At 41.4% G+C, this 27,729-nt stretch overlaps 5 protein-coding genes across 7 annotated transcripts; 3 read left to right on the top strand and 2 right to left on the bottom strand.

Annotated features, from left to right (window-relative positions):
- Positions 1–29: 29 nt before the first annotated feature.
- Positions 30–5,570, top strand: mogat3b (monoacylglycerol O-acyltransferase 3b). 3 transcript variants are annotated; one of them, XM_086130269.1, is made up of 9 exons: positions 30–158; positions 838–979; positions 2,952–3,042; positions 3,128–3,235; positions 4,179–4,249; positions 4,356–4,560; positions 4,640–4,814; positions 4,909–5,093; positions 5,169–5,570. In XM_086130269.1, exons 3-9 carry the CDS (start codon positions 2,961–2,963, stop codon positions 5,321–5,323), a joined length of 981 nt encoding a protein of 326 aa, XP_085986395.1. In that variant the 5' UTR covers positions 30–158; positions 838–979; positions 2,952–2,960; the 3' UTR covers positions 5,324–5,570. The 3 variants fall into 3 exon arrangements, with proteins under 3 accessions (XP_085986395.1, XP_085986394.1, XP_085986393.1); XM_086130268.1 differs by having other exon boundaries at positions 2,945–3,042; XM_086130267.1 differs by having other exon boundaries at positions 2,933–3,042.
- A 69-nt stretch (positions 5,571–5,639) lies between these two features.
- Positions 5,640–13,913, bottom strand: srrt (serrate RNA effector molecule homolog (Arabidopsis)). Its single transcript, XM_086130265.1, has 20 exons — positions 13,838–13,913; positions 13,266–13,384; positions 12,959–13,087; positions 12,736–12,879; positions 12,272–12,460; positions 10,758–10,927; positions 10,489–10,667; positions 10,187–10,294; positions 9,950–10,097; positions 9,710–9,858; positions 9,539–9,600; positions 8,899–8,977; positions 8,582–8,773; positions 8,326–8,493; positions 8,099–8,252; positions 7,379–7,572; positions 6,693–6,849; positions 6,457–6,546; positions 6,281–6,380; positions 5,640–6,193 (listed from the first exon to the last, which is right to left on the bottom strand). The coding sequence occupies exons 2-20, from the start codon at positions 13,382–13,384 to the stop codon at positions 6,118–6,120; spliced, it is 2,607 nt and encodes an 868-aa protein (XP_085986391.1). The 5' UTR covers positions 13,838–13,913; the 3' UTR covers positions 5,640–6,117.
- An 802-nt stretch (positions 13,914–14,715) lies between these two features.
- rnf167 (ring finger protein 167) lies at positions 14,716–19,496 on the bottom strand. Its single transcript, XM_086130266.1, has 10 exons — positions 19,103–19,496; positions 18,480–18,602; positions 18,238–18,315; positions 17,760–17,897; positions 17,592–17,679; positions 17,417–17,507; positions 17,184–17,289; positions 16,957–17,050; positions 16,809–16,889; positions 14,716–16,571 (listed from the first exon to the last, which is right to left on the bottom strand). Exons 2-10 carry the CDS (start codon positions 18,579–18,581, stop codon positions 16,141–16,143), a joined length of 1,209 nt encoding a protein of 402 aa, XP_085986392.1. The 5' UTR covers positions 18,582–18,602; positions 19,103–19,496; the 3' UTR covers positions 14,716–16,140.
- Positions 19,497–23,091: 3,595 nt separating this feature from the next.
- LOC147193730 (olfactory receptor 51G1-like) lies at positions 23,092–24,075 on the top strand. The gene has a single exon (XM_086131951.1). It carries the CDS (start codon positions 23,092–23,094, stop codon positions 24,073–24,075), a length of 984 nt encoding a protein of 327 aa, XP_085988077.1.
- A 2,633-nt stretch (positions 24,076–26,708) lies between these two features.
- Positions 26,709–27,718, top strand: LOC147193729 (olfactory receptor 52D1-like). Its single transcript, XM_086131642.1, is given in 2 exon segments — positions 26,709–27,617; positions 27,620–27,718. Coding segments are annotated over 2 exon segments (1,008 nt in total).
- Positions 27,719–27,729: the final 11 nt, after the last annotated feature.

Genomic DNA, 27,729 nt, shown 5'->3' with positions numbered 1-27,729 from the left:
GGTGGCCTCACCTTCATGTAACTCAGGGACCTCAAGAAGCAGATGAAAAGAGAGGGAATAGGGAGGTGCCGTTTTAGGACAGCTGACAGAATTGTGAGCAGCCTCCTTTCTATATCCTCGCAACCAAAAACAGAGAGACGTCTCTTCTCTTCCCTTTTGTAAGTGTATATTTGTCATATCAAATTATAAACCTGACACTTTTGTAGGCCAAAACTTGAAAAAAAAAACTCTTACAAACATGTTGTACTATAGAGAAGTAGACATTTTTTAAATCGGCGTCAAAAATCGCTGATTAAATTTGCTGTTGACCGGTTATTCAGCGATGTATTCATACATCAATGTGAACTGTAGTCGCGGAGTTTTAGAAATGCAGAGCACCTCCTAAATGAGGCAACTAGTGTCAACTCAAAATTTTTGCAAAGTCTGGTTTGTGCAAGTGTCCCTAATGTTGTGGCCAACACTCATCGGTAGCTTGTTGTGTACCATAAAGATCATTGGACCATCTACGCCAAACTCAAAGTCCATTACAGGATCAAACTACAGCAAGAGCGCAATAGAGCGGACACCTTTGTATGCATACAAGTATACATTGCCAGGCCACAACATTAGGTACGCCTGGCCCAATCAGAATTCTGAACTATGCTTCTGTCACTGTGACTTATGAACTACACTCAGAGCGCAGAAGGTAATACTTATTCCTACAAGCCACTGCAACACATTCCCATCCTTGTTGCTTGATATTTTGTGTTTTAACTCCAGGCTAGTAAACAGCGAAAGAATCTACACTCGATCAGGAAAAGGGATGATCGTTGAAAATATCCAATATTTTGTTGTCAGATTGCAAACGCTGCACCCAAGGCTCCTGTGAAATGTGTCGTTAAAAGCTCCTTCACGCCTACCATCCGCCCGCACAGGTGTTCAGACGGCGACAAAAGTATCAGCAGGATTAATAACTTGATGATGACTGCATTTCAATGAGGTGAGGCGACTCGCCGCTCTCTACGATGGAGCTTTACGGCTTTGACTGTCACTAACAATGAGGAGGGGGGTGTTGTTGCATGTGACTCACAATTTTATTTTTTTTTTTTTTAGCCCATACAACTATGTATTATGGTGTGTAAAGAGTTGAGGACAAAGAGGGCTGTCCATGGTCCTGAAACTGGGGCCCCAAATTTGGAAGCTTGTCAAAAAAGAAGCCATGTAAAATTATTATTTATTTTTTTTTTTTTTACAACAGCAATATACAATTCAGCACCCACTAGTCTAAACATGGCACTTTGATTAACATTACATTTGTGGAAGGTGAATTAGGCAGAAAAAGCCACCCATTTTATTCTTCTCATCGGGCGGCCAATTTGCCCACTTACTGTCGACTGAAAATATTGTCACAGTTGCTCGGGGTCAGGTAACGACCAATCATAATCATGGCTTTTTGAGTTTGGTCATTTGATGTTCACAAGCCGAGCCGTGATTGGTTGTTACCTGAGCAACTGCGCTGTCATTTTCAATCCAAAGAAAGTGGTAAAAAGGCCGTCCGCTGAAATGAATAAAATAGGTGACTTTTTCTGCTCAATTAATATTCCACAAACGCAATATGAATCAGAATGCCGTGTTTAGTCCAGCAGGGCCATAACTTGACTTTCCTTTTAAATTTTACAACATTGCTACATCATAGGAAATATGTTGTTTCTCCATGTAAAGCGCAAACGTGAACCCCATGACAATCACAATGTCCCAGCAGTGCAGCGTTTTACAATTAAAGTGTTTGTATTTTGGACGCCTTGCAGGAAGGAAGTGGTACTTTTGACATTTAAAGTCAGTTCAACTGAGCCCGGGCCTAAAGCAAGAGAAATACTGTTTCTGTAGTGCTCAAAGACAAACTGTTCTGGTAACAGTGGGAGTACTTGTAAGGTGGAGAGGGGGAGGAGGGGCGCATCAAGATAAAGACTGACTCTTTTGTAACCTTTGCCGTAATGTTGTCTGCGCTGCTTTGAAGTTAGATAATGACCACTGAATGTGGAATGTAGGGATTTAGTGATCCACAAGACATGGCAGATGTGGACCAAACAACAACATACAATTGGAAAGCATTGCAGGTTTTTATCTGGTGCGCCGATTGCTGGCGTGACAAAGTATCGGGGGGGGAGTGGATTTGTTATCAGGAGCTTTTCCACGATTCGGTCAAAGTGCACAGCGCGTGGTGTGATTTTGGCTGCACTGCTCCATGAACATCCTTTCAAAAAGACAACGAAAGCAGTTAGCAGGTGAAGTTGTTTGTTGACTTTCTTGATTGTGGCACGTACTTGAGATTCCATGGGAGCTATTTGGATTCATGTGCTTTCTGTGTTTACGATTGCTGTATAAGTTCGGAAGGCTCGTTGCCGCTTTTGCCCGTGAGCTTATTCAGCAGGAAGTCAGTTGATGCGCCTTTGGTCTTCTTTTAAAAAAAACGTAGAGAGCGCTTATTAATGCTTATGCAGTCATGTCTCATAAGCTTCTTTTCTCTTAAATGAATAGCAATTCCTTTTTTTTTAGGTCACATACAGTGTGATCTACCATGTGTACTCTTATTAATGAACGCCAATCTGATGGCCTGAAGCCTGCTGAAATGTGCATGTTTTAAAAGAACTTTTGAGTCAATCTTTAAGCTCATTGGCTCATTTCTTTTGTCAAACAGTACGTTTGTTATTCTAAGTCATTTCTTATCTAGAAAAATGGTGAATAGTAATGCACTTTTTTTTTAACGGAATGTCTTACTTTACCCTAATTGTAGATGACAATTTAGCTAATTACATTTCTCAGTATATTGTTCATAATCGGTTGTTTTTATGAATTAATAAGTTTGTTCCACACTTCTTGTCACATTCACGTTTGAAAGTTACGTGAAAACAAGTTCTTCAAATTGAAAGCTTTCATGTGGTGAACTTTAAAGAGGCGCTAACAGCCCACAGGTTATCGACATGTCGACGCCCAAAACTCGAAATAAGGACTTTATAGAGGCCTTGAGTGTTCTGCAATGGGTACTGACCTTTCTCTTCTTGGGTATGTCGCCTTCATTTGCACATTTTCGCTCTTGTTAGTGCACACTGGCATGGCTTATAAAAACTCAGCTTGCATCCGTCTTCAGGAGTGACTTGCATCATCTTGATGGTGGGTCTGATGTTTACACCACTGTGGCTGTTTCCCACTCTGTACTTCATATGGCTCGTCATTGACTGGCAGACGCCTGAGAAAGGTAAATGGAAATAACTTTACACAAATGGTATTGGGCATTTACACACAAGAATAAATGTTGCGGGATACAAGCAAACAAAGCGGAAACAGTTTTAGATTCCCTTTTGATGTGCACAGGGTGCATCCAAGGGACGTCAACAAAACAGGATTATGTTGTTTACCATTTCTCAATTAATTCAAACTAGATGTGCTTATTAGAAGTGGGTGACTTATTTTATCAGTCAGAAGAATTGGTGGTTCTGTTATATTGGCTTCCGCAATTTAAAAAAAAAAGTGAATGCAATCATAGAAATTAGAGCAAAAATGACATCTTGGTATAGCCATAAAAATGAAAGCATGTGTTGTAGAATTGCTCTGATGTCATCAGCTAACACCGCTCACAGCCAGGAGAGGTCACAGTGAAGAATTCAGACCGAGCCAATGAGTTGTTTTAACATAAAACGTGTTCAAATGTGCAGGTCTTTTCAAATAAATGTCCAGTAATACCACTCGCTCCGATTTATTGCATGTTTCAAAAGAGCTAGTCATTTGCATGCTATCTGGGGATGTATTACGCAATGTATTAACCCACATTGTAAGCCTATTTTTGTTTTCTGGCAACGGTACCTCTCACCATTCAGATGGAATTTCTGATTTGTAGTTTCAAGTATACAACTCCAGGATCAAGTTATGATCTCCATAAATAAAATGATACAAACCATTCCACACAGCAAGAGGCCGGGTAGAGACTTGACTGAATGGTCGCCTGTCAATTGTAGCACACATACAAATAACCAATCCCGCTCATATTTACATCGATGGACAATTTTGAGTGCTAGGACTTTACTTTCAAATGCATCAGGTTGTTCGGTTTATTTATAATTTATCCAAAGAGCAACTTTAAAATGATACTATTTTATTTCACCCAAATAGAACACATCAGTCATAAAACATTGTCCTATCAGGTGGCAGGAGAAATCCATCTGTGAGGAGGTGGAAAGTTTGGGAACACTACAGAAACTATTTTCCTATCAAGGTGAATCCCCATTTAGTATGTTTTTTTAAATGCACATTTTACCTCTCATCCACTTCAAAAAGTTTGAGGAAGTTCACCGAAAACATGGGTTCATTGCCTTATTTAGCTGGTGAAGACGGCCGAGCTGAATCCAAACAAAAACTACATCCTCGGCTGTCACCCGCACGGCATAATGAGCATCGGAGCCTTTGGCTGCTTCAACATAGAGTGCTGCGGCTTCTCAGAGGCTTTCCCAGGGATGTACGTCTCCCTAGCCATATTGGCCGGACTCTTTAGGATCCCACTCTTTCGGGATTACATCATGGCTGCAGGTACTTAACATCCAGATTGTGTCAATAGCTCCATAAATAAACACTGAATGATGCTTATAATCTTACTTTGTTTGAATAGGCCTGTGTCCCGTCAGCAAGCCAAGCCTCGGCCACCTTCTGTCCAAGAGTGGCACAGGAAATGCAGTGGTGATTGTGATAGGGGGCGCTGCAGAGTCTCTGGCCTCCCATCCTGGAGTACAGACAGTTCTTGTGAAGCAGAGAAAAGGCTTTGTCAGACTAGCGCTTGAATATGGGTGAGGAAAAAAAAATGACAACACTGGTCAAGCTGGTGCTCACCTGCTAGTCGCTTTTTAACATGACAATAACATATGCTTCCACTTTTCTCAGGGCTGACTTGGTGCCCGTTTACTCCTTTGGGGAAACGGAGCTCTTCCAGCAGGTCACATTCGCAGAGGGTTCACTGGGTCGAAGGTTCCAGGACCTGTTCAAAAAGATCATGGGGTTCGCACCCTGTCTGTTCATTGGTGAGCGCTGGGCAGTGCTGCCTTCCAGGACTCCCATCACCACAGTAGGCAAGTGTTCCTTTCCAAAAAAAAGTGCAACTCATGTGCTGTACGGTCAATTCTAAACTTTGTCCTCGTTTCCAGTGGGAAGTCCCATCCCCGTACCCCAGCGCATCACACCCACCGAGGAGGAGGTCGACTACTATCATAAACTCTACATGGACGCCCTGTCGAATTTATTTCATGAGCACAAGGTCAGCTGTGGACTATCGGAGAGTCACAAGCTTTGTTTGATTTAGTTGTTTTAGCTTCCTCGTGACCCTCTCCAATGGACTACACCTCGTGAGTTTGTTTGAAAAGAAACAATGATAATCCCTTCAACAGTACTGCTGAAAAATGTGAGAATTTAACATGAACATGTCAGGCGGGCCGAAATGTAAGTCAGTGTCATTTTAAACACGGGGCAGCAAGGAGTCGAACTTAAATATTGGCTGAATGACGTCGATACATTAACTGTGTTTATAAAGGTGTGTGATTTGAAGACAATGATGCCTTTCTTTTTTGTAACAAGTTTATATGGCTAATAAGTATTCAATTGAAGAAAAATACAATCGCTGTTTTTTTTGCTTTTAATGAAGTCCTACAAGGAGCGTGTGACACAACCAAGTGCAATCCATTTCACTATAAACATTTCTCATGACTGGAAGACACGGCTGTAGTTCACATTTTACCCAGTAGAGAGCATCCGTTCACCACCACTACAGCTGTTTGTGTCAGGGTGTTTGCCAACCAGACCTGGATATGAAAACATCTTGACAATACAACACAGCATCTTATTAAAAAGAAGCGTTCCAACGTATCATGCTTTGACTCACTCAAAGATCAAATGATTCGTTGTTGGCTTTTGATCTTTGTAGCGCCCAGCTTGAGGCCTTGAATGCAGATAAATGTTCGGGGATGAGAGCTTTATTGAGTAACAAGTGTACATCTAAGGTTCATTATACTTTGCAAAATCATTACAAGATGAAACTCGTAACAAAGATACTACAGTACATGGGGGCAATGAATGAGGACAAAGGGTCAAGGGAACCTTCTAAAAGAAATCCATATCATCCGGTGCGTCCAGGTCCCGATATTCAATGATGTTTCGTGGATCGCCCCGCGACATTCTGAAATCAAAAGGAAAGGGGGCGGGGGTGGAGCCCACAAATGATTATGAATACACAAGTCCATAGACTTCAGAGTCGTGGTTTTACCTGATGTTGCGAGGTTTGCCCAGATATCCGCCTTGTCCACGGAAGTTGTCGTAGTTTCCTCGTCCCCCGCCAAAATTGTTGGGGGGGTAAGGGGGTACCCCTGCAATTGGGGATGCAATTAGGCGTAACTAACTACAAATAAGAAAGATTGCTAGTCAGGCAATTCAAGAACATACCACCGTAACCCATAAGAGGAGGGCGGGGCTGCGCAAAGCCCATTGGACCCTGGGGAGCTTGAGGAGAAAATGGCATCGGAGAAAGCAATCCTGTAGTAGGGGGGAAAAAAAAAGGGGGGGACAATGGAGGGAAAATGATCTCATACTGTTGGAAGATTGTCAGGTGATCCTTTCATTCAGTCCCCCTTTATGAACAATATTGTATTCGGAAGTGATCAGTCAACTGCTGAGCCCACCTTGGCCCGGAGCTGGAAGCGGAGGAAGTTTCATCTCCGGCAGAGACGGCCTCTTGGCATCCATCAGGAAATTGTTGAAAAACACCACCTCCTTTTTCACCTCTTCAATTTTATTCCCATGTTTGTTCAGGATGTGTTTTCTCACAAACTCTGGACCCTGAACCAGTCAAACATGAATGAGAACTGGAATTACTGTATGCACGAAATCAGAGGCGGGCCAATTTTCATGCTCCAGGGCTATATTTGATTTTGAAAACAAGACAGACGGGCCAGGTCACTCGTAGATGTGATTGTTAGGTTATCCTTTGTGTTTGCTACTCGTCAACGGATGCAACAGTTGCTTGTTGACTCTCAAACTTAGCTTGTTGTGTGTGACATCACTCTAGCATTAGTGGCTAGCCAGCTAGCTGCTCAGCAACCAAGGCAGGGAGAGCCAAGACGTAAATGACTCTGTCCACTTTGATGCTGACAGCCTGACACAGTTGCCTTCCCTGCTGATCACCTTTTACCAAACCAGGCTTACTCAAGTGGCTAGTTTAGCTGTCAAACTAGCCATTGGAGTTGTTCTTTTGGACCAAAATATGGGAAGAAATGGTGTAAAAAGATTGAGAACCACTGCACTAAATGATGCAGCTGACATCCATGATCACTCTGAAGAAGAGGTTGTATTGGAACACAAACGTTACCTTAAACTTTTTCCCGCTAAGAGGGCAGAGCCACTTGTCCTTTCCAAGCTCCTGCGTGTTGGCAGAAATAAACTTCTCCACCTCCTCAGCAGGGTCTTTGCGACCCATCTTTGCCGCCTCTTCCTCAGACAGGTTTTCTTTTGTACTATACAAAGCACTCAGCTTCTCCTCCAACACTTTCTGCCATTGTTGCACTATTGGAGAGACGGTGAAGATTGTCTAATTACACACCGTTTGAACCAAGGAAATCTTATTGAAGGCACATACAGTATTTTGCTTTTTTTTTCATGAGTATACATAAACCCAGAAGCCGGCATATAAAGACTATGGCCTTGCTTTCATTCCACAAAAAGCATGCACACTAACACACAGAGCACAATTAAGAGTATAGTATTGATGTTGGTACTAAGTTATAGCTGAACTGACTATTTATTACCCCCCAAAAAGTCAAATTTTAAGGTAATATATATTTTGTATGTGTTTAAATTTCAGTGCTGGAACAAAACAGGATGTGGCCATGTACTAATCAAAACACACAAACATTGTGCACGCAGTAAACAAAGCACTATAAATGCTATGTCTCCCACTGGGGTAAAATTCGATAAAAGGGTTAGGGAGTTAATGCCTTCAAGCACATAAACCGAGAGGGAGATTAATGCCTGCATGAAAGTAACTGTTGTCTTCCCAACATACTCGTGGTACGCCACACAAGGCACTGACCTTCTCCGTGCGATATGCGGTTCGGAGGAACGGGCCCACGGACGTGGATCATGCCGCAGCGGTTCGGCATTTCGTCCTCACTCGGGTATTCGCAGGCATTGTAGTAATCAATGGAATGCACAATGCGCAGATAAAGAATAAGATGGTCCAAAACCTGAGCAAGGAAGAAACACGTGAGAAAGCATGAACTCAATAAATAAGGTAAGTCCGAAGTCTTCCAATCAAACCTTGGCAAGTTTCTCATCCTTTTCCACAGTCATTTCTGTCGAGTGGCCCTCCTTGACATTCTCTTCTTGATCCATCCCACCAGAGGAGCCCAGGAGCTCCTCCTCCTCAGCGCTCACTTCCTCTATCAGGTAATCGGTAATATTCTTCAAGATGGGATTTTGCATCTTCTGAATTGACAAGCACAATTTACAAGTGTTACTAAGGCAATCTATATTGCTAAATACTGATGGGTGGAAAAACAACACTGTGAAATACTTCTGTGCTTTGGCCCTCTTCCTGAGGCGGGTTGCACCACAGATCTCCTTTCTCGTCCAGGGAGTGAATGAGTTTGGCAGCCATTTTGATGTCGTTGCGAAGGACCTGCTTGTGCTGAGTGATGCCGTTCACATTGCGCACCCTCCGTGCAAGGTCCCTGTTCACACTGGGGGCCAACTCGCAGTCACGCGGCTGTGAAAGGGCACAGTTGAGATGGTGAACAGTCCAATAGGCATCTCACAAGAACGCACAATGTCGACTGAGGTCTAGTTTGCAGTACAGCGAATGGAATTGCAGAGAGCATTCAATTCACTTACACGAATGTTCTGAAGATTCCAGCAGACCTCTTTGATGTTGACACTGCGGTCAAACGTCACCCAGCAGCGTCTGTAAAACCTGCAAAAGCATTCAGTTTAGTTTGAAGTTTTTGCTCCATGCCGTTAGCCACAATTTAAAAACCACGGTCATCCAAGCACTTGTAACCATTTAATTAACTGCAAACAGTCAAACACAAATACAAAATGAAAACACTTGCAAGGACTGGAGCAAATGCTCACACTGTTGTGGTAAAAAGCTAAACTGACTGACTCCAGCACACAAGTTCAGACTCCCAACAGTCAATAATAATCAGATTTCTGTAGTCCTTCATGAAAGCAGACTGATTATCTTTGTGTTGAATAAAAAGAAAACATTTTCAAACATCTGCTTTTACACGTTTTAAGAAAAGGCTGGAAAATAAAACGTCTTTTTTTGGTTCTTGGATTCATCAATTCATCAACAGATTACTAGATTATTTTAAAAAAGAGCTGCAACTTTTTAAAAAAATCAATTACATGCTTGGTCAAGGAACAAAGTAAACTTATAAGTCAAGGTACCGCTTTATGGGAACACTAAGGAACCATGATATTCAAATAAACATTTTAAAGAAAGCCAAAGTTTGCATTTACACAAACTAACCTGCGCTCTGGATGGGGATCAGCCAAGCAGACGCGTAGGAAGCCAGGGTAGCGGCGACACAGCTACAAAAAAAAAAAAAATAAAAAAAATAAAAAAAGTCATTCGAGTATGCTGAAAGGAAATGTACGGTCAGTGAAGAGTAATGAGTGCTGCTTCAATAGATCAACTGACAGCTACAATCTCAGCCTTGGAAATGGTGGGGGCGATGCTCCTCATGAAGAGCGAGCAAGTCTTGTGAAGAGGCCGTGGTCTCGGAGTATCATCTTTAACCTTTTTCTCCACTTTCTCCTGCTCTTCAGCATTCTGCTTCGGTTTTCCCTCTAAACCGTTACATAAGAGTCCACAGATTCTTGTGTGAGTGAGTGTGTGGCCTAACTCTTAAAATGCTTCTCACAAGATTGGATTTCTCACCTCCACCGTCCTCCTTGTCTTCCACCTCTTCTTTCTTTACCGACTTTTCAGAGCAAACAGAGTTTGAGTCAGATTCCGAGTCAGAGTCGCTTTCAGAAGCGCTGGCTTCGTCGTCGCTGTCACCGCTGCGCTTCCTCTTTCTCCTCGGCTGGGTAAATCAGAGGATAGTGATAGAACATGTGACCGCCACCTGGGATATTTGTTTCGCGCTAAAAACCTGGCGAAGGTAACACAAACCTTCTTGGGTCCAAGTATTATTTCTTTGCCTGCTTCTTTCGCTGCCTCCATTTTGACAACATCGCCTCCTGCGGCCATCCTCTCAGCGGAGATTGAATTGCTCTCATCCTTTGAGATGGTTGGACATGGTCAACATTAGGCATGGATGACCATGACATTGCAATAATCGTTCATTCTTCTTGTGCCCGAGCATTTTTCTACATGTGCCATTCTGAAATGTTGACTTCTCATTGATTAAAAATCAACACGTATTGACAAATTGAGTCACTAGCTCACCCAGACACGGCCAAAACCAATCATACTTTCTCATTCTTGTCTTTTGTCACTGAGGGTTTGCCATCTCCATCCATGTTCTTGTGATGGTCGCTCTTGGGGGGTTCAGCTCCACCAGATGCCGATTTCTCCCTTTCTTCCTCCTCCTCAGAAGGCAATTCCAAGATGCGGAGATCGTGGTCTGTCCCTCCTTCCATCTTTATCACAGCTGAAAGCAGGGGAGAGGTGGAATTGTGCAGGTCCTAACACAAAATTGTCATCCTGCAACAACACTGATGGCGTTAAACAGAATTCTCACCCGCATCCAGGACCTTGATGATTGCTGGTGTCTGTTCAATGTCCAAAGAGAGGTTATTGAACCAGCCATTCTCCATCAGAAACATAAAGACATTCAGGCGGTTGTTCAGTGCTCTCAATGCCTCCGACTTGAGCCGACTGGCCTCTTCTGGGTGGTATTTGGACCTGAACCTGCGTCCAGAGTTGGGGGTCCACAAAACAGCAGGGAGGGAATGGCGAGGGGCGAGATGTACGGGATGCAGAAGTTAGAAAGCACAGAATTACACCCAAATCAATATGGTACAATTGCAAATAATCATTCCTGATATTCATTTGATATTGTGCTGGAAATTTGAGAAAATGCAAAATCAAATCAGTGGATCAATCAAATATACAAGCTGATTTAATACAGTGTTCTTTTAAGTCTTAGATGGTTTGTTGGTAAACATTAGAAAAGTTGGGAGATCAACTGATCACAATAGAAGAAAATTACAGCACAAATACACACACACAAAAAAAAAACATTTACATATTGAAGTATTCATTGAGTGAACTACAGTTACCTTGTGTTCTGCCACTTTATTAACAAAATAAATACAGAGAGGTCTCTTCTGTAAGAATGGGCTCCGCTTCACCCCATTGGTGTTTCTGTATACACGTATTGAGTTTAGGGATTCGATTTGGTCCAAATAGAAAAAGAAAACGGTGGAGGAAAAACCCGAAAACAAGAAAACTCAGAGCGCGGGAGACAAGTTGACCTATCTGTCTAAAAGCCCTGGTACTGTGTGTCTAAGAGCAACTGCATTGTGCGCAGTGCATGCCCTTGCTGTCTAAGTCGGATTCTTGCAGACTTCCACTTTTCCTTGAGAAAGACGCACCGTGGTTGTAGGGGACGAAGGGAGGAAAATGGTTATGTCAAAAGAGAAATAAATTACATGAGGCCTGTGAAACAAATACAATAAGCATTAACAGGAAAGCTGAAAAAAAATGTAAATCTTGAAAATCAACCCAAGTGTTTTAAACAATGATTTGTTGTGACTTCATTTTAAAAGTAAGTGTGTAGCTTGTTCGGGAAGGAATGCTTAATTGGTGCTACTGGGAAGGAATTTGTCAGGTTTTACTGAGACCTGTGTGACTCTTTCCAAACATGCAGTATGCAGAGCAGCAACTGCAACTCGATGTGGAATTTGGGTTGATTTTCACACAAGTCAAAAGTAAAATTGTGGGCCTGTTCCTACAGCGTGGGTGCAACAAAAAAAATCAAGTTACTCCAGAAGAAATTAGCCGATTGAATTATTAAGCGCTTAATTGGCAAGGTAAATTCTTTATGCATCAGCGACACATTACATAATTAACTTTATAGCATAGGCACCCACTACAGGACCAGGCCAGCACACTATTCTAAAACAAATCCTATTTACGAATTGTGATCATGATTAGCATACTTATGGAGATTCTACCAACGGAATATATTAAGAACAAGGCTACCAAGAATGATAATTAAGGCAATGAAAGACAAGAGAATTCAGACCGTACCACTCTTCATCTTTATGAGCCAAAAAGAAGTCCTGCATCTGTTGCCGGCGGTAGTCAAGCTTGTACTCATTGTAGCGCTTGACAGCTTCAGTCTCATCAACGGAATCATCCAAGGAAATCAGGAACTCCTTAAAACTCTTCATGATTGGTGGTGGCGGACCAAAATCCATTTCATGGATGTTCCCGAGCCTGACACAAGACGAGGGGATCCTTTTAGCGGCTTAATGAACAGAACTGCAAATCTCACAGTTCTTGTCTTTTCAGTATTTCCCGAATATAAGATTTGCTTACATTTCTTTCTGTAATTCAGAATAACAATGGCACAAGGTGCATACAAACCAAGCTTTCTTCTTTGACCCCATGTTTCATTTGAGGATCTATAATCTGAAACCACCTCAGCCCACACCAGACAAATGAGGACCAAATATCTCAAAGGTCCTTTCAGTATCATTCAAGTCTCTCACCTAGCCTGAATGGGAATACCGTGATGAGGCTGCATGAGGTGCATGTCCGGGTGCCCCCATTGCTGCGGGGGACCGTAACTGGGTCCCCCTCCTCCATAGCCCATGTCGTACCCGCCACGGTAGGGATCGCCACCATGGTCATCCCTGGCAGGTTAGAGTAATTAAGGACAAATTAAAGAACATCAAATGTAAATGGTGAGGAATGGGACTCAGCTAAACTCACCAGTCCCTTCTCATGCGCTTCTGTTGGGGACTCATGTCGTGCCTGGGAGGGGTGAACCTCTCCCTGCGACCTCTGTCGTAATCCCGGTACTCCCCACGGCTTCTCCGTTCCCTACCCCTGTCCCACTCTCTGGCAAATGGAAGCCAACAAAAATGATAAATGACACATGGGCGTTATGAAGGGATCAAATAAACAAACTTAAAATCATGGATGTGAGAAGAACAAATTATAATTCTGGAGTCCGAATCCAAATGTGACTAGAGTAACATTTAACTATTTTGAGTGAGTCTACACATACTTGATTTACCTGTCATTCCACTCATCTCTATGTCTGTCTTCTCTCTCTCTGGAACGGTCGTAGTCACTCCTTTCCCGTCTGAATTTGTCCCTTCTCCTTCGATCATACTCGTCGTCACTGTCTCCCATCTCCATTAAAAAAACACAAATCACACGAATGTAAGCGTGTGGGTCGTCTAGAGGGCATTTATTCGATGTGTGCATTGTGGACAAGGACAGATACATCATTCAGTAAGACGTCGCAGTAGACCCTGCTAAATTAGCATGCTATGCTAACTCACAGCCCTTTGTAGTTAGCAGCGGATTCATTTCCTGTCAGAATTCGAGTAAGTTACAGTTACTTGAGATAACTTAAAGTAACGCGACACAGACGGCAATCAGTTGTTTGCTCAAGTCTGGCTGAAAACGAGAACCACATACTTTCTAATTACACCGTAGTGTTGGTAAACGTTAGCGAGACTGATATCGTGCATGAGCTCTAACCTAATTCGACATTAGCCAGAAACCAAACAACCGTTTCGTTTGGAGAAGAACATGATTCAAAATACATGAGGAGGTGTTGGTGGAAATAAAAATTAATACCTCTGTAAATGTAATATTATCTGGTGCGCTTGCTTGTCTTCGCGCTGCCGGTGGTCTTTTTTTAATCGGCGGTTTTTCTTCGTTAAAAAGAAACAAGGAAAGGTTCACTTTATCGCCGCCTCCTGCCTGGAGCGTAAACTGACATCCGGTAATACACTTGACAACTTGACACTTGGCGACATTTTGACGAACATCGTTTCCTCGGACTGCTGGAATCAAAACAATATTAAAAGCAGTTGGTGCTGCAATTAAAGGTGCAAAAGTAGCTGCAGTAAACTGAAAAGACGAGGGTTCAAAAGAAATCTGCTGAGTGATAAACCCGAATAAGAATTCGAAACTCAAGAAGAAAACATTTATTCCTTTGCAAACGTTTTTATTTGAATATCATAATTGTAGTCTATTGTATGTGTATACAAACAAACAATTTATATGGTAAAAATAACAATGTTAATCTGCATGTCTCAACATGATTAAGATGTTTCTGCCCATTTTCCCTTTTTCACATGTGCATCCATCCATTCTCTACCACTTATCCAAGGTCACGTCGTGGGGGCAATAGATTTAGCTGGCATGCCCAGACTTCCCTCTCCCCAGCCACTTTTTCCAGCTATCCCGAGTGATCCCAAGGTATTCCCAGGCCAGCCAGGAGACATAGTCTCTCCAGCGTGTCCTGGGGCCTCCTGCCAGTGGGACATGCCTGGAGTACCTCACCAGGAAGGCGTCCTTTGGACATGTATATTATGTTTTGGGAGTAAATGGATTGTTGTGAAAATATGCCCGAATAAATGCCATGAAAAAATATTGAGCTGTGTTATGGCGTGATGAAGGTGCATCAATTAATCAATGACTATTTGATGATCAAATTAGTTGCCAATCTATTAATCATTCACAGACATTGTTTTAATGTAGAATTACTCATACCTTCAGAATTCCAGTCTTTCAACCGGAAATATTTTCATTTTTCTGAAGTTCTAGTTTCGGTAATTGTTACTTGCAGCTCTATGGCTGAATAAAACAAAAATGCCAATAATCACAGTGGAAATTGTATACATTTTCAATGTAATCTTTCATTAATCAGACATTAAATTGCTGCTTCCCATTGATCGCGACGTCCCCAACATCATCACATTTTCATCATACACTGTACTTACAGGCATATGTGATATTTTAAATGTATTGAAGTCTGACAAATAGATTCTAAAAGAGAAAATGTGGGATTTGGAGAATCAGCTGGTAAAATTAACGTGTTAAAAAGAAAGTGGATATATGACTGATTATAGTGGCAAACAAGAACGTTACACTTACCGGTACATTGAGTTGGAGGTGGTTAAGCTGTAGTACATGACATTTAAATGATCAAACAAATATTCAAACATCTCAGTCAATCAAATGGCAAAATCTGAATTTCATGTTTCATGACAGTGGAGCAAACTAACAATTTACACTTCTACAAAATCAAGCATCAAAAAGAAATTAAATAGAAACACCCCCTTAAAACATGTGACTACGCTGTAGTGTATTTACACGAAGAAGCGAACCAGTCTCAAAGGGTTAAAAAATAGTTTTTACGCTTAAGTTTTAAAGTAAAAAAAACAACCAACAGCCCACCCAGAAAATTGTACGGAAACATGACACTAAATGTCTTGTGTGTGCAAATTATGACTAACGCTACCCATTACTCACATTTAAGGAAGCGATGGACCTCTTTTCATGGGGAGGGGGGACAGGGGTTACAAAGAAAATACACTTTAGACAAAAACTAGGAGTGTGACCCTTTAGTTATCGAACATAAAACACATATACATGAAGGCCAAATTAAGGCAATGTGGTTGCGCTATGCTAACGCCACAAACTTAAAATAATTCCTCAATTAGAGCTTCTTTCCACATTGGAATTACAAAAACAGTATGTGGTGGGACGAAGAAACTGCATACGCTTAAAAAGTGGCTGCACCCAAGGAAAAATGTTGTCATGCGTGTTACCATTACAGCATTATCCGTCGTGACGCACAAGGGCGATCGCAGTTTTCTTTGGAAGTGAGCAGCTTCGCTTTTCCTCTTACGAGCAAGTATGCAAAAAAAAGTTACAAACAATGTACTTGATAATGGTTCAAAAAATAAGTTTGAACATAGGCACACTGCACAAACACTCATCAGAATAATTTGGTGTGATGGTAAGACTGACCAGTGTGTGGTTAAAAGAGGGGGGAAAAGTACTTTTTAGTAGTGTGCTAAACAACGAAAACAGCAAAGGTTGTGACAGAAAGGCCCTTTTCATGTTACGTCATGTCAACGTTGTAGCCATCAGATGTGCACTGCGCCCCGACCAATCAGCTGAGCAGTGTCATCGTCAACATGGTGCTCCTCACCAACTGTGTCATTGCTTTCTGAGTCTGTGTCCTCCTGTGGGGAATAGTAGCCTTCGTAATCCAGGACGGGGGAGTCGTCGTGAGCCGGCGAGGCGATACACTGAGCGGTGGTGACCGTTGTGCTGGTGGTGGCGGAATAAACCCCCGGGCTCCCAGAAGGGGAAGCCTGATTTGATGCGCGGAGCAGAGGGGTGCGCTCTGAGTCGGCCTCGCCCTCCGTTCCTCCTTCTTCTCCTCGGCCTCCACTTTCCTCCTCGGAGTCGGACTCGGAGTGCTCAGGGTTGCTGCGAGTGACTCGCTGTTTGCACACGGGACACGTCTTCTTGGTCTGGGTCAGCCACGGGTCCACACACTTGCAGTGGTAGGCTGAAGAGAAATATTTCAGTCAACAACTAAATTCCACTGATCCAACACTTCATTGACCAGAGATGAGGATTAAAACCAAAATGTTTAGCAAAATGTTTAGTTTTATATTTAGCATATAAAATAGGATCATTCAAGGTAAATCTAAACGTGTGAATCACTGAATCGCTGTATATCCAGTCTATAAAATCAATCAGTGAAATACACGCTGAGGTTCATATCATAAAAACAAATATTTACCATGCGAACACGGTAAAACTCGCAGTTTCTCTCCTTCTTCATACTCTTCCAAGCATATGGCACACACATCATAATCATCGCCTGGAATAAGAAGGAAAATATATTTGAACGTATTAAAACATAAAAACATTTCTGCTTTTTTTTTAACCTTTAGTGAACTTGTGAGTAGGAATTCGCTTCAGTTGTTCCTTGGACAAGCGGTTTTTCCTCAGCCTTTTTCTGTGCTGTGCACAGCGTATAACCTGAAAAGAGACAAACATTTTACAAATTGCTGCGCAAAGGCAACCCGAAATGGTTCGTGTTCAGTTAATTGCAGTCGAAAAGCTAGCCTTCAAAATTCATGAAGCCACGTGGACTGCTTGTGACGATACTCACCAAGATAATAAACATCACAATGATGATCATGGCAACCACTCCGGTGAAGGGAATAAGGTAGTAAGAGAGTGGGAAAGCAAACTCTGGCTTGAGAATCACATAGGCTCTGCAATTAATAGAAATAAGAAATTCAAATCAACCGTGAGAAACTTTGCAGGCACTAATTTGTTGCCATTTCGGATATGTGACCCTTGCAACTTGAAAGCTGCAGTGTGAATTTTTGCAATCAGTACCCTTGTTCTGGAATGATGAAATTTTTGAGAACTTGGGATGCATAGTAACTGGTAAACACAGAGGGGATGTCAATCTCCTCTGCGATAGTATCTAGAAGCACACACACATGCAAAAAAAAAAAAAAAAGAATGACTTCTTTCATATGATTAGCCAAGGAATCCAATAGCTACTTACCATTGCTGAAGTTCATATTGAGCAAAGAATCGGAGTACATGTTGTGAACGATTGCAGCACTGTAGCCAGCTTGCTGCGCATGCAGGACCTTTAAAAAGTTCCCGTCACATTAATTCAACTTGGCGCCACAAACAATCACATGCCTGTGAAACCAGAACCATGACTGACCTTTCGATCAAAATTGCAATCATAGCGTCTGATGAGAGCGATGAATTTCGTGATGTTGGCATCATAAAATGGTGGCAGTGGAGGAGGAGGGTCGATTGTTGCACAGCCATTGAGAGGACGGGACACCACTAAGACTCCCTTTGAGATCGAGGAAAACATTCGGTTAAACCGGTGTTTCCCAGACGTTATTGAAGCAAAGTCCAGACTATTTTACTTTTGAAAACCTCACAGCGCACGGCCAAACAAATACTCTGCATACTCAGGTTAGTTTTGTACATTTTACAAAGTATTTAATTGTCCTGCCTAGCACTCTTTGTAGCTGGCATAAATTAATATTTTTCAGACCAATTAAGTGAAAATTGATTATTTCCTGCAGGACACCTGGCCATCTCTAATGGCACATTAATGTGCAACGCCACAGTGGTTGAGAAACTGACTGCTGTATTACACATATACAGTGTTTCCTACATTTTCTCACCATGATTCCTTCCTTTGGAAGTGGCGATCCAAACAATGCAGGGAGATCCTCAAACAGCATGGTCACATTTCTATAATGCTGCCAAAATATAAAATACACAATATTACATGCAGGTACTTTGGATGAATTATATGTAGGCAATCATGTGTGAGTGTGTGTGTGTGTGTGTGTGTGTGTGTGTGTGTGTGTGTGTGTGTGTGTGTGTGTGTGTGCGCGCGCTGATGCAGAAGAGCATTACTTACAGAATAAATATATGCATGTGTGGGCGAGGGCGCTATGCAGCAGAAAGTGATGGAAAGGAGAGTTAAACGCACTCCTGTCCACCACTCACCTTGCTGAATCATCTTTGGATGGCTATAGTTGCACTAAAATGAGGAGGAACAAAACATGTTGGTGATTAAGTAAGTCCAAGCAAAAGGCACAATTGATCATGGTTGAATCTGAAAATCATCCCACAGTTTGGTTGTAATCTTGTATTAAAATACCCGCGAAACAACATTCAGATTTATGACGAATTTAAAATGGAAAGGTAGCATCCAACAGACTAAGGAAAGACAACGGGTTATAGCTGTGGATCTTTCATTCATTGTCAGACAGCTATAAATATTTTTTGGAGGGTGGGTGAGACAACCGTGGCAGTACTGAGATACACGCTTGAAACTACTTGACGTAATTGCGTGTAGCTGCCAAGTGGAAGTGCAGTGCTACCGACAAATCCACTCTTTCAATATTGAACTCGCCAGCTTGGAAGATTCTGCAACGGAATTTTAAAAAAATAATCTGTCAGACATTTGCAGTTCATGTCCAAATGTCTGTTCACCCAAACACGGAAAGTGACTAGCATTGTGGCTAATTAGCTACTTACCTCGATAATTTGTTAATCGCGGCACCTTCAAGATGGGTCCCAGATTTACCCTTTGTTTTCACACATGGCACTTTGTAAAATCAGATGTTACTTGACAATCCCGCATCTGAAGTACTGTCTGTGTACGCGAAAACGATTGACAAAATGGATTAGCGCTAGCTGATGCGCAACTTGTTTTGGTAAATGTTAGATAACAGTTAAATCCTCGACGCGACAGAGTACTCGATGTCTAAAATACAGCACTTGCGCACGTAAGAGTATACGGTTGAGAGAATATACTGTAGAAGGACGATTTGTTCATCTGTCGTAAAAACGACAAGATTGCTTGGTTGTCTGAAGGTGCGTTCCCTTGCTAGTTGCTACTTGGTTTGTTTGTTATTGCAGACCCACTTCTGCTTTGGCTCTTCTTTGTGTTAACATCAATTGACTCATGCAAGCAACATGCACCACAGCGCCAACTTGCGGATCTATGTGGAAACAGCAATTGTGGTCCTGGTTCAAACTTTATTTCGGTTTAATTATATTAAACCTCAGCGTTGGGAGGGTTACGTCATACAGTTACTAGTTGTTATATCTAAGTGACATAATCCAAGTATCATATTATTAAAGTCATGTAACTTGATTACCTTTAATTACTTTTAGATACTCCAATACTAAATATTGGTGCCGCAGGAGTTGGGATGAATGGATGGATGGCTAAGTGTAACAATTGCTGTGTTGTAATTGCAATTCCTGTATGTATGTATATATATATATATATATATATATATATATATATATATATGGTCACTCCAGAGACAAATATTACAACCTTTTCCAATCCACAAGAACACAATTCAATCAAGCAGTGATATTCAATGTCATATTTTACTCCAGTTTTAGCCATGTTAATACACAACAAAAAGCTTCAGCAATTTAATATGAATATCATAATTTCCCATAAATTTCAAAATGTTACAGATCGGCAAATAATGGTGATCCACACAGTAATGTCTCCATTTTTGGGGATGCTTGATGTTCTCTTCATGGATTGCATGGCTCTCATTCCACCCGACCGCTCTCATAGAAAATGAGACACGCAGCATCTAGAATTGGAAAATAATAACATTCGACCTTTCATTCATAAATACAGGCCCCACATTCTATGTGGTTGTGAAGTGCATCACTCACAAGAAGCCTTTTCCACAACCCAGAGGTCCAAAGAATAGCTCTGTTGGAAGGCAAACTTTCCGACAAATTCCTTTCAAGCTGGGGCATGACCAAGGAAAGGAGGCTGCCTCATTATCACCAACTGAAATCAAACAGGTTTTGAATATTTAAGACAAAATCAAAAATCTACGGTTTACGAGTTCCGAAAACAATCAAATAAGATGCGAGCGCTTACCATTTAGGAGTAAGACAACCAAGAGGGTCCAAATCACCACACGATGACAAGACATTGTAGTTTCGTCTTTCTGTCGCTTCGAAATGAGGATTTGTCAGGGTTCGGTCGTATTTTGGTCTAAAGGGAGGAACAACAGTAATAAGCAGCAGCAAACGGGCCATTGGAGTGAATGCTCGGTAGCCTATCCCTGGACAACATACTTTTCTTAATCTAATTTACAGAAACAAGAGAACCACAGCCAACTTGTGACTAAATGTCATGAGACAAACATCAACAATGTGGCATGCATATTTATTTTCGCAGATTTTAAAACCGGATGTTCAGTCGTCACCTTATTTTAACCGTGCAAAAAGTCTGGCCTTTTTGCATTTGGTGTTTTTGGTCAAGGAACCTATTTGCAAACAACACACACAACATGGTAGGCTTAGTTCAACTTGGCATCCACTCAATGTAAAGTTCAATGCCACAAATGTCCTTAAAATAGACTGCATTGCTCATGGTTAATAGTGTACATTACACATGTAAAAAAATATTTGCGATGTCAAATATGATTATTTTGTTTTCCATTTATTTTCAAGCGCGTTCTTTTATCCCCAAAAAGTGAAGAAATGAGTAAAAGATGACTTCTTTGAAGATGTCAAACATTGCAGTTTGCTGATAATTGGCTGTCCTCGGGGGGCCCACCCAAGCTGTTGTATCACAAAGAAGTAAAAGCTATAAAGGATCAGTTATTTTTCTTGGTTCAAAGATCACTGGCCTTTGGAAACATTTTCATCAATGTTACATCAGTCTTCTCCAAAGGGAGGCCAACTTTGTTTTCAACCCATCAATCATCTTTATTCTCCAGGCACTGTCCAACACTCTGGAGGCTAATTGCCTCCACAAGGCTTAAAAACAGAGCGGACAAAGGGGCTCTAATGAGCATGTTTAAAGTGTATCATGTGTTCAGGAAACAACATGGGAATCTAACACAGTATCATGGTAATGAAAGGTTCAGATTTGATGAAATGTTTTTTTTTCATTGTTTATTCTTTTTTTTTGAGGATGTTTTTTTTTTCTTACCTCATTTGTTTATGTCTTCACATGAAGTGACATCATTTGGCCTGCCAGCCTGCTCACCTTGGAAACAAAATACTTAATGGGTTTTTTTCAACTTTAAATAAAAACAAATACACTGAGGCCTAACAAGAGTTGCTTATTTGGGGATTTAGCAAGTGTACTACCAAATTATTAAATGGCCTGTCGCTTGTATGGCGCTTTTCTACCTTAAGTCCTCAAAGAACCTCAATACCGTCTACCGGTACTCATTTTACTGAGAGATAACATCAAGAGCAACTGGGGGTTCAGTATTTTGCTCAAAGGGCTGTATGACATGGTCACAATGGTTGAGAATCAAAACCACAACCTTTTGGTTGGGAGACAACCACTCCACTACCTGAGCCATGCTGCCACCCAGACAGGGTCAAGTGGCGGCCGCAGGACAGGAATGAATGGTGTCCGCAGGACATGCGCCGCCGGAGCAGGAACGGGTGGCGTTCGCAGGAACGGGTGGCGTTCGCAGGACGAGCACCGCCAGAGCAGGAATGCGTGGTGGCTGTAGGATGTGAACCGTCGGACCAGGAATGTGTGGCGTCCGCAGGACGTGCGCCGCCGGAGTAGGAACGTGAGGCAGCCGCAGCACGTGCCCCGCTGGAGCAGGAACAGGCGATGACTCCCGGATTTGCACCGCAGGAACCAGGTGGTAATGGGATCGATTGCCTCTAGTCCTGCAGATCATCCCGTCCTGAAGGTAGTGGCCCCAAAAAAGCAGGGAGGCAGGAGAACCACGGAGTTCTTAATAAAATGTATTCCCAAAAAAACAATTGCAGGGTTACACTGGAAAACCTAAATTCAAAACACAAACAAAGGCCTGACAGAACCATGACAAAAACGGTGCACTCGTTGACAATGTGTATTCATGCTCTTAGTTCTATAGTGAAGTGCTAGATGTTAACAAGTAGAATATTAGTACTTTTCTAGTGGTGCTAATTGATACACTGATGCAGTTTTGTCTCACTAGTAATATGTACTGTAGTTATTGTAAAACGATGCCCAAGTTGTTCCATTACTATTCCTTGTGGTTTTACTGGTGCGCAGAAATTTCATGCAGCAGGAATTTCCATCCACAGCCTTATTTAAGAACATTTTTAATTTTGCGTGTTCCAAGAATGATTGATGACAAAATACATTGTGATTGAGCAGACACTGTACAAAGTTAGTGTACAGTAAACCAAGAACAGTGTTTATCTGGAAGGACGTGTCGAAGGAGCTTGAGGAACAAGGCGCCTGCGTGACCATAGTAACAAGAATCAAACGGTGTGTCAGAATCCCCCGAACAGCAAACCAAGCCCACTTCGAGTGCGCTTAAAAAGATGGCGTTGCACAGGACAAGCTGGTGCACGGAGCACACGATGTACTTGAAGCTACATGTACTTGAACCAGCCAGAGGTACTTGAACCATGACAGTATCTGAAAGCTACTGCGGTCTACTTCTCTTATGCTGTATTTAAATTGTTTCACAATTTATGTGTCACGACAATTTCTCTTTTTGTTTTTCCCTTTCAGAATGAAGAACACCACGACGCTAACGTTCACCATGACGGCCTACGCAACCCTGGAGAACCACAAGCACCTTTTCTTTATTCTCTTCTTCTTGCTTTATGTGGCTGCTATGTTCCTAAACATACTCTTTGTCACCGTCATCCACCGAATCAAACAGCTGCACCAGCCCATGAATGTGTTTGCATGTATGTTATGTTTCAACGAGATCTTTGGCTGCACCATGTTATTGATTCCAGTTATGGGCATACTCATGTCCAAGACGCATGACATCAGTGTCAAGTGGTGCATTGCTCAAGTCTACTTCCTGCACACGTATGCAACTGCTGAGTTTTCCATCCTGGCGCTTATGGCTTACGACCGCTTTGTTGCCATCTTTTCCCCTCTACACTATCACACCTACATGAGCCCTTCCAAAGTCATCAAACTGATTGCAGTCGCGGGCCTCTATCCAATAGGTGCGTTTACATGTTTTTTCAGTCTCACTCTGCAGCTGAGCTTTTGTGGGCAAGTCATCGCAAAGCTGTATTGTGTGAACATGGAACTGGTGAAAAACGCGTGTACAATTCCATCCTTTTTGAGTCCTGTGGGGCTTGCGCTTATAGCCGTGATGGACGGCCCTCAGCTGATCCTGATTATTTACTCCTATGTGCAAATATTAAGAGTTACTAAGAAAGTATCGAAAGCTTCTCAAGTTTGTGCTCTTAAAACTTGCTTGCCGCATATATGTTCTTTTTTAAATTTTACCGTAGCCTCTTTTTTTGAAATGATCCAGAATCGGTTCGATATGAGTCATCTAGCGATTGAGGTGCGGATTTTCTTGTCAATGTATTTTGCCGTCATTCCACCGGTCACCAACCCGCTGCTTTATGGACTGGGAAAGTCTCTTGTTCGAATCCAGATTATAAAGCTATGTATTAAATACAAGATCCTACCATCAAAGATGAACAAGAGAGTAACTACAACCGGGAGTTTTACTTCTCGCAAGTAATAAATGTTTTGTATAAAATAAAAAAGGAAAAATTACGGGTCTATACAGCCACTCTTTTGCTAATGCTATGAATCGTATCCTGCATGGTGTGATGCGAAACATGAGCTGCGGTTTGCTTTTTAGTAAGTGCTCCAATATTATATCTGTATAAATGTGTGCATCTTTTAATCAACAAATTCACACTTTTTCTGTTAACTCATCTTCACTATTCTAGATTAAATCACCCATTATTTCCAAAAGCCGGTATGAAAGTCACTGTGCTCTGTCAAAAGTGAAATAATGACTTTCAGATTCAACTCATGCATTTGTACTTATGTTACTTTTTTACCTCTTGTATTAAACTTATACTAATATACTTCCATCATCATTGGTTTGGTTTGTTTATTAAACATAAAACATATACAGTAATAATTTGACCGGAAATAAGGTAAATAAAATGGTAAAAAAGTAAGAAATCTGTCTTCATTCAACACAGTTATTATGTTCGAGGGAGTAGGAAGAAGTAAAAAACTTATCTAGTCCTACCCCATTATGTGTTTATATCTAATAAATCATTTTTATATCAATCAGAAAAGAAAGAAAGTAAGAAGAAAGAAGTCTCCATTAAGGGTCTTACTTTACCCTTAACAGTGATATTTTTACAACTTTTGGTTTGTATCGGGATTATATACATCCACACCCTGGCACTCTTGTTACCAACGTAAAAACTTCTTTGCGAACAATTATGAGACACTGGTCTGTGCATCTCAGATATTTATGATCAAGAATAAATAAATGTTTAAATTGCACTTTGTCTACCTCTTCATTTGTTTCTCACGGGCTGAATATTATGTGCATGAATTCATGAGATAAAGAAAGAATGATACCATCAGAATAGAAATAAATATAAAATGTGAATATGGGACATCGCTGACATAAATTGACCCACATTTTCATTATCATGACAGAAAATTTACCAGCTAAGATCCCAAAACACTTCAATGATTGTGACACCTAAACTAAGGTCAGGCGACAGTGAATGATAGCAGACACTCAGTCCAAAAACTCTGCAATATTGCTTTGTTAAATATTGAGGTAAATGTTTAAAAGAAATGCACCGCAGATTGTCGTTAGTATAAATCAAATTTAATTTTAAGACCATATCGATATTCTTATATCGCAATTGACTTCTGGGCTTATTTTGGCTATTTTAGTTTAGTTCATATCCGAGTAGTTGTTGCAAGTGTATTTTTCCATATTTGTTAAAAAAAAAAAAAATCTCCCACCGGTTCATATTTTGTCACTTTGTTTGATTAATTAAGGGAGCTCCATGGCTACACTAGTCAGAAGAACACATACAGTATATGCTCATTAGTAGCTTGTCCATCCCTTTGGAAGCAATTAGGAACCGTGTAATTGGGACAACAAGATCCTACATGATTGAGTGGACAACACTTGGGTGATATTTTTGTATAACGGTGATGTAACAAGTTATAACACAGGGGAGCTGCAGTGCGTGTGCGTGTGTGTGTGTGTGTGTGCGTTCAACTTGCAACTACTGTCTACTTCTTATTTATTGAATTTATATCATTTAGTTTTTTTTTTAACTTTCTGATGTAAAAACTGAAAATTCAGATCTGACATAAGTGTCATTATTTAGGAGTTAAGCAAGTGTAGACCGACTAATAAAAACCCAAGCATGGGTCCTAAAACTCAATTTTACACGGACAGCTGAAAATGTGAATCGCGCCGCCTCTTAAAAAAGCGTAACCTCTTCAATGAGTTTCATTAGATTGTCTATTGGGCTTTTCTATACCGCCCGACCTCCTTAGGGTCAAGCCTTTGACATTGCCCATGTACTAGCATGCATTAGCAAGACAATTCAACACACTATAGTGGAATGACTCTGAGGAACTAGTAGAATGACTGTCTTACTGGTGATGTTGTTCCCACTGCTGCCTTCCACTACTGGATGACATTTCTATGAAATGGACTCGTTGAACAACATGCAACTAATGAGGCAAAACTGTGCACTTCTTGACATACAGTATTCATGCTAGTAGTACTATAGTGTAGTGCCAGATGCTAAGTAGAATTTTAGTATGTCGCTAGAAGTGCTAGCAGACAGTTTTGCCTTACTAGTAACATTTAGTTATTCTAAAAATGTGCTATCGTTGTTTCCATTACCATTTCTAGTCTTTTACTTGTGCGTAGAAATGTCAATCGGTAGATATTCCCATCCACAGACTTATTCAATGGAATTGTTTTCATTTTGTGCGCTCCGAGAATGATTTACAGTGAATATGTTGCGATTTAGCCAATACAAAGGTGGCGGGTGTACAGTAAACCAAGAACAGTGTAAACCAACCACTCATTCAGGACCTGTCAAGGGACCTTGGGGGATGTGTGACCATAGTAACAAGAATCAGACGATGTGTCAGAATCCCCGAACAGCAAACCAAGCCCACCTTGAGTGATCTTAAAAAGCCACGCTCGCACAGGACAAGCTTAGGTGCATGGAGCAGAAGACACAATCACAGGTACTTTGAACCATGACAATATCCGCAATCTACCGCAGTCTATTTCGCTTATGCTGTATTTAAATTGTTTAGCATACAATTGATGTGTTATCACAATTTCTCCTCCCTTTCAGAATGGAGAACACCACGACGCTAACGTTCACCATGACGGCCTACGCAACCCTGGAGAACCACAAGCACCTTTTCTTTATTCTCTTCTTCTTGCTTTATGTGGCTGCTATGTTCCTAAACATACTCTTTGTCACCGTCATCCACCGAAACAAACAGCTGCACCAGCCCATGAATGTGTTTGCATGCATGCTGTGCTTGAATGAGATCTACGGCTGCAGCGTGTTATTGCTTCCGGTTATGGTAGTACTCCTGTCCAAGACACACGAGATCAGTGTCAAGTGGTGCATTGCTCAAGTCTACTTCCTGCACACGTATGCAAGTGCTGAGTTTTCCATCCTAGCGCTTATGGCTTACGACCGCTTTGTTGCCATCTGTTCCCCGCTGCACTATCACGCCATCATGACCCCTTCCAAAGCCAGCAAACTGATTGCATTTGTGGGCATCTATCCATTTATTGTATTTGGATGCTTTTTCAGTCTCACTCTGCAGCTGAATTTTTGTGGGCAAGTTATCGCAAAGCTGTATTGTGTGAACATGGAATTGGTCAAAAACGCATGTTCGAATGCATCCCACATAAGTATTATTGGGCTCGTGCTTATTGGGTTCTTGGTCTTCCCCCAGCTCATCCTGATTGTTTTCTCCTACGCGCAGATATTGCGAGTTTGTAAAAAAATATTGAAAGAGTCTCAGGTTATTGCGCTTAAAACTTGCTTGCCGCATTTATGTTCTTTTTTTAATTATAGCATTGGTTCCTTATTTGAAGTTATCCAGAACAGATTCGATATGAGTTCTGTGGCGATTGAGGCGCGCATATTCTTGTCAATATATTTTGCAATCATTCCACCGGTCACCAACCCGATGCTTTATGGACTCGGGACATCTCTTGTTCGAGTCCATATTATAAAGCTGTGTAGCTCTGTATTAAGTACAAGGTCCTTCCATCCAAGATAGCACAGAAGGTAATTACAACTGACTTTTTTTTAAACTTAATAATAAGCAAAAAATATTTTTGATTTTTTTTTTT

Source organism: Hippocampus guttulatus, chromosome 15 (assembly GCF_054856545.1).
Source record: "Hippocampus guttulatus isolate MCC_2025c chromosome 15, RoL_Hgut_1.0, whole genome shotgun sequence".
Classification (NCBI taxonomy): domain Eukaryota; kingdom Metazoa; phylum Chordata; class Actinopteri; order Syngnathiformes; family Syngnathidae; genus Hippocampus; species Hippocampus guttulatus.
The sequence above is the reverse complement of the archived record's forward strand: the minus strand, read 5'-3'. Positions and strand labels throughout refer to the sequence as shown.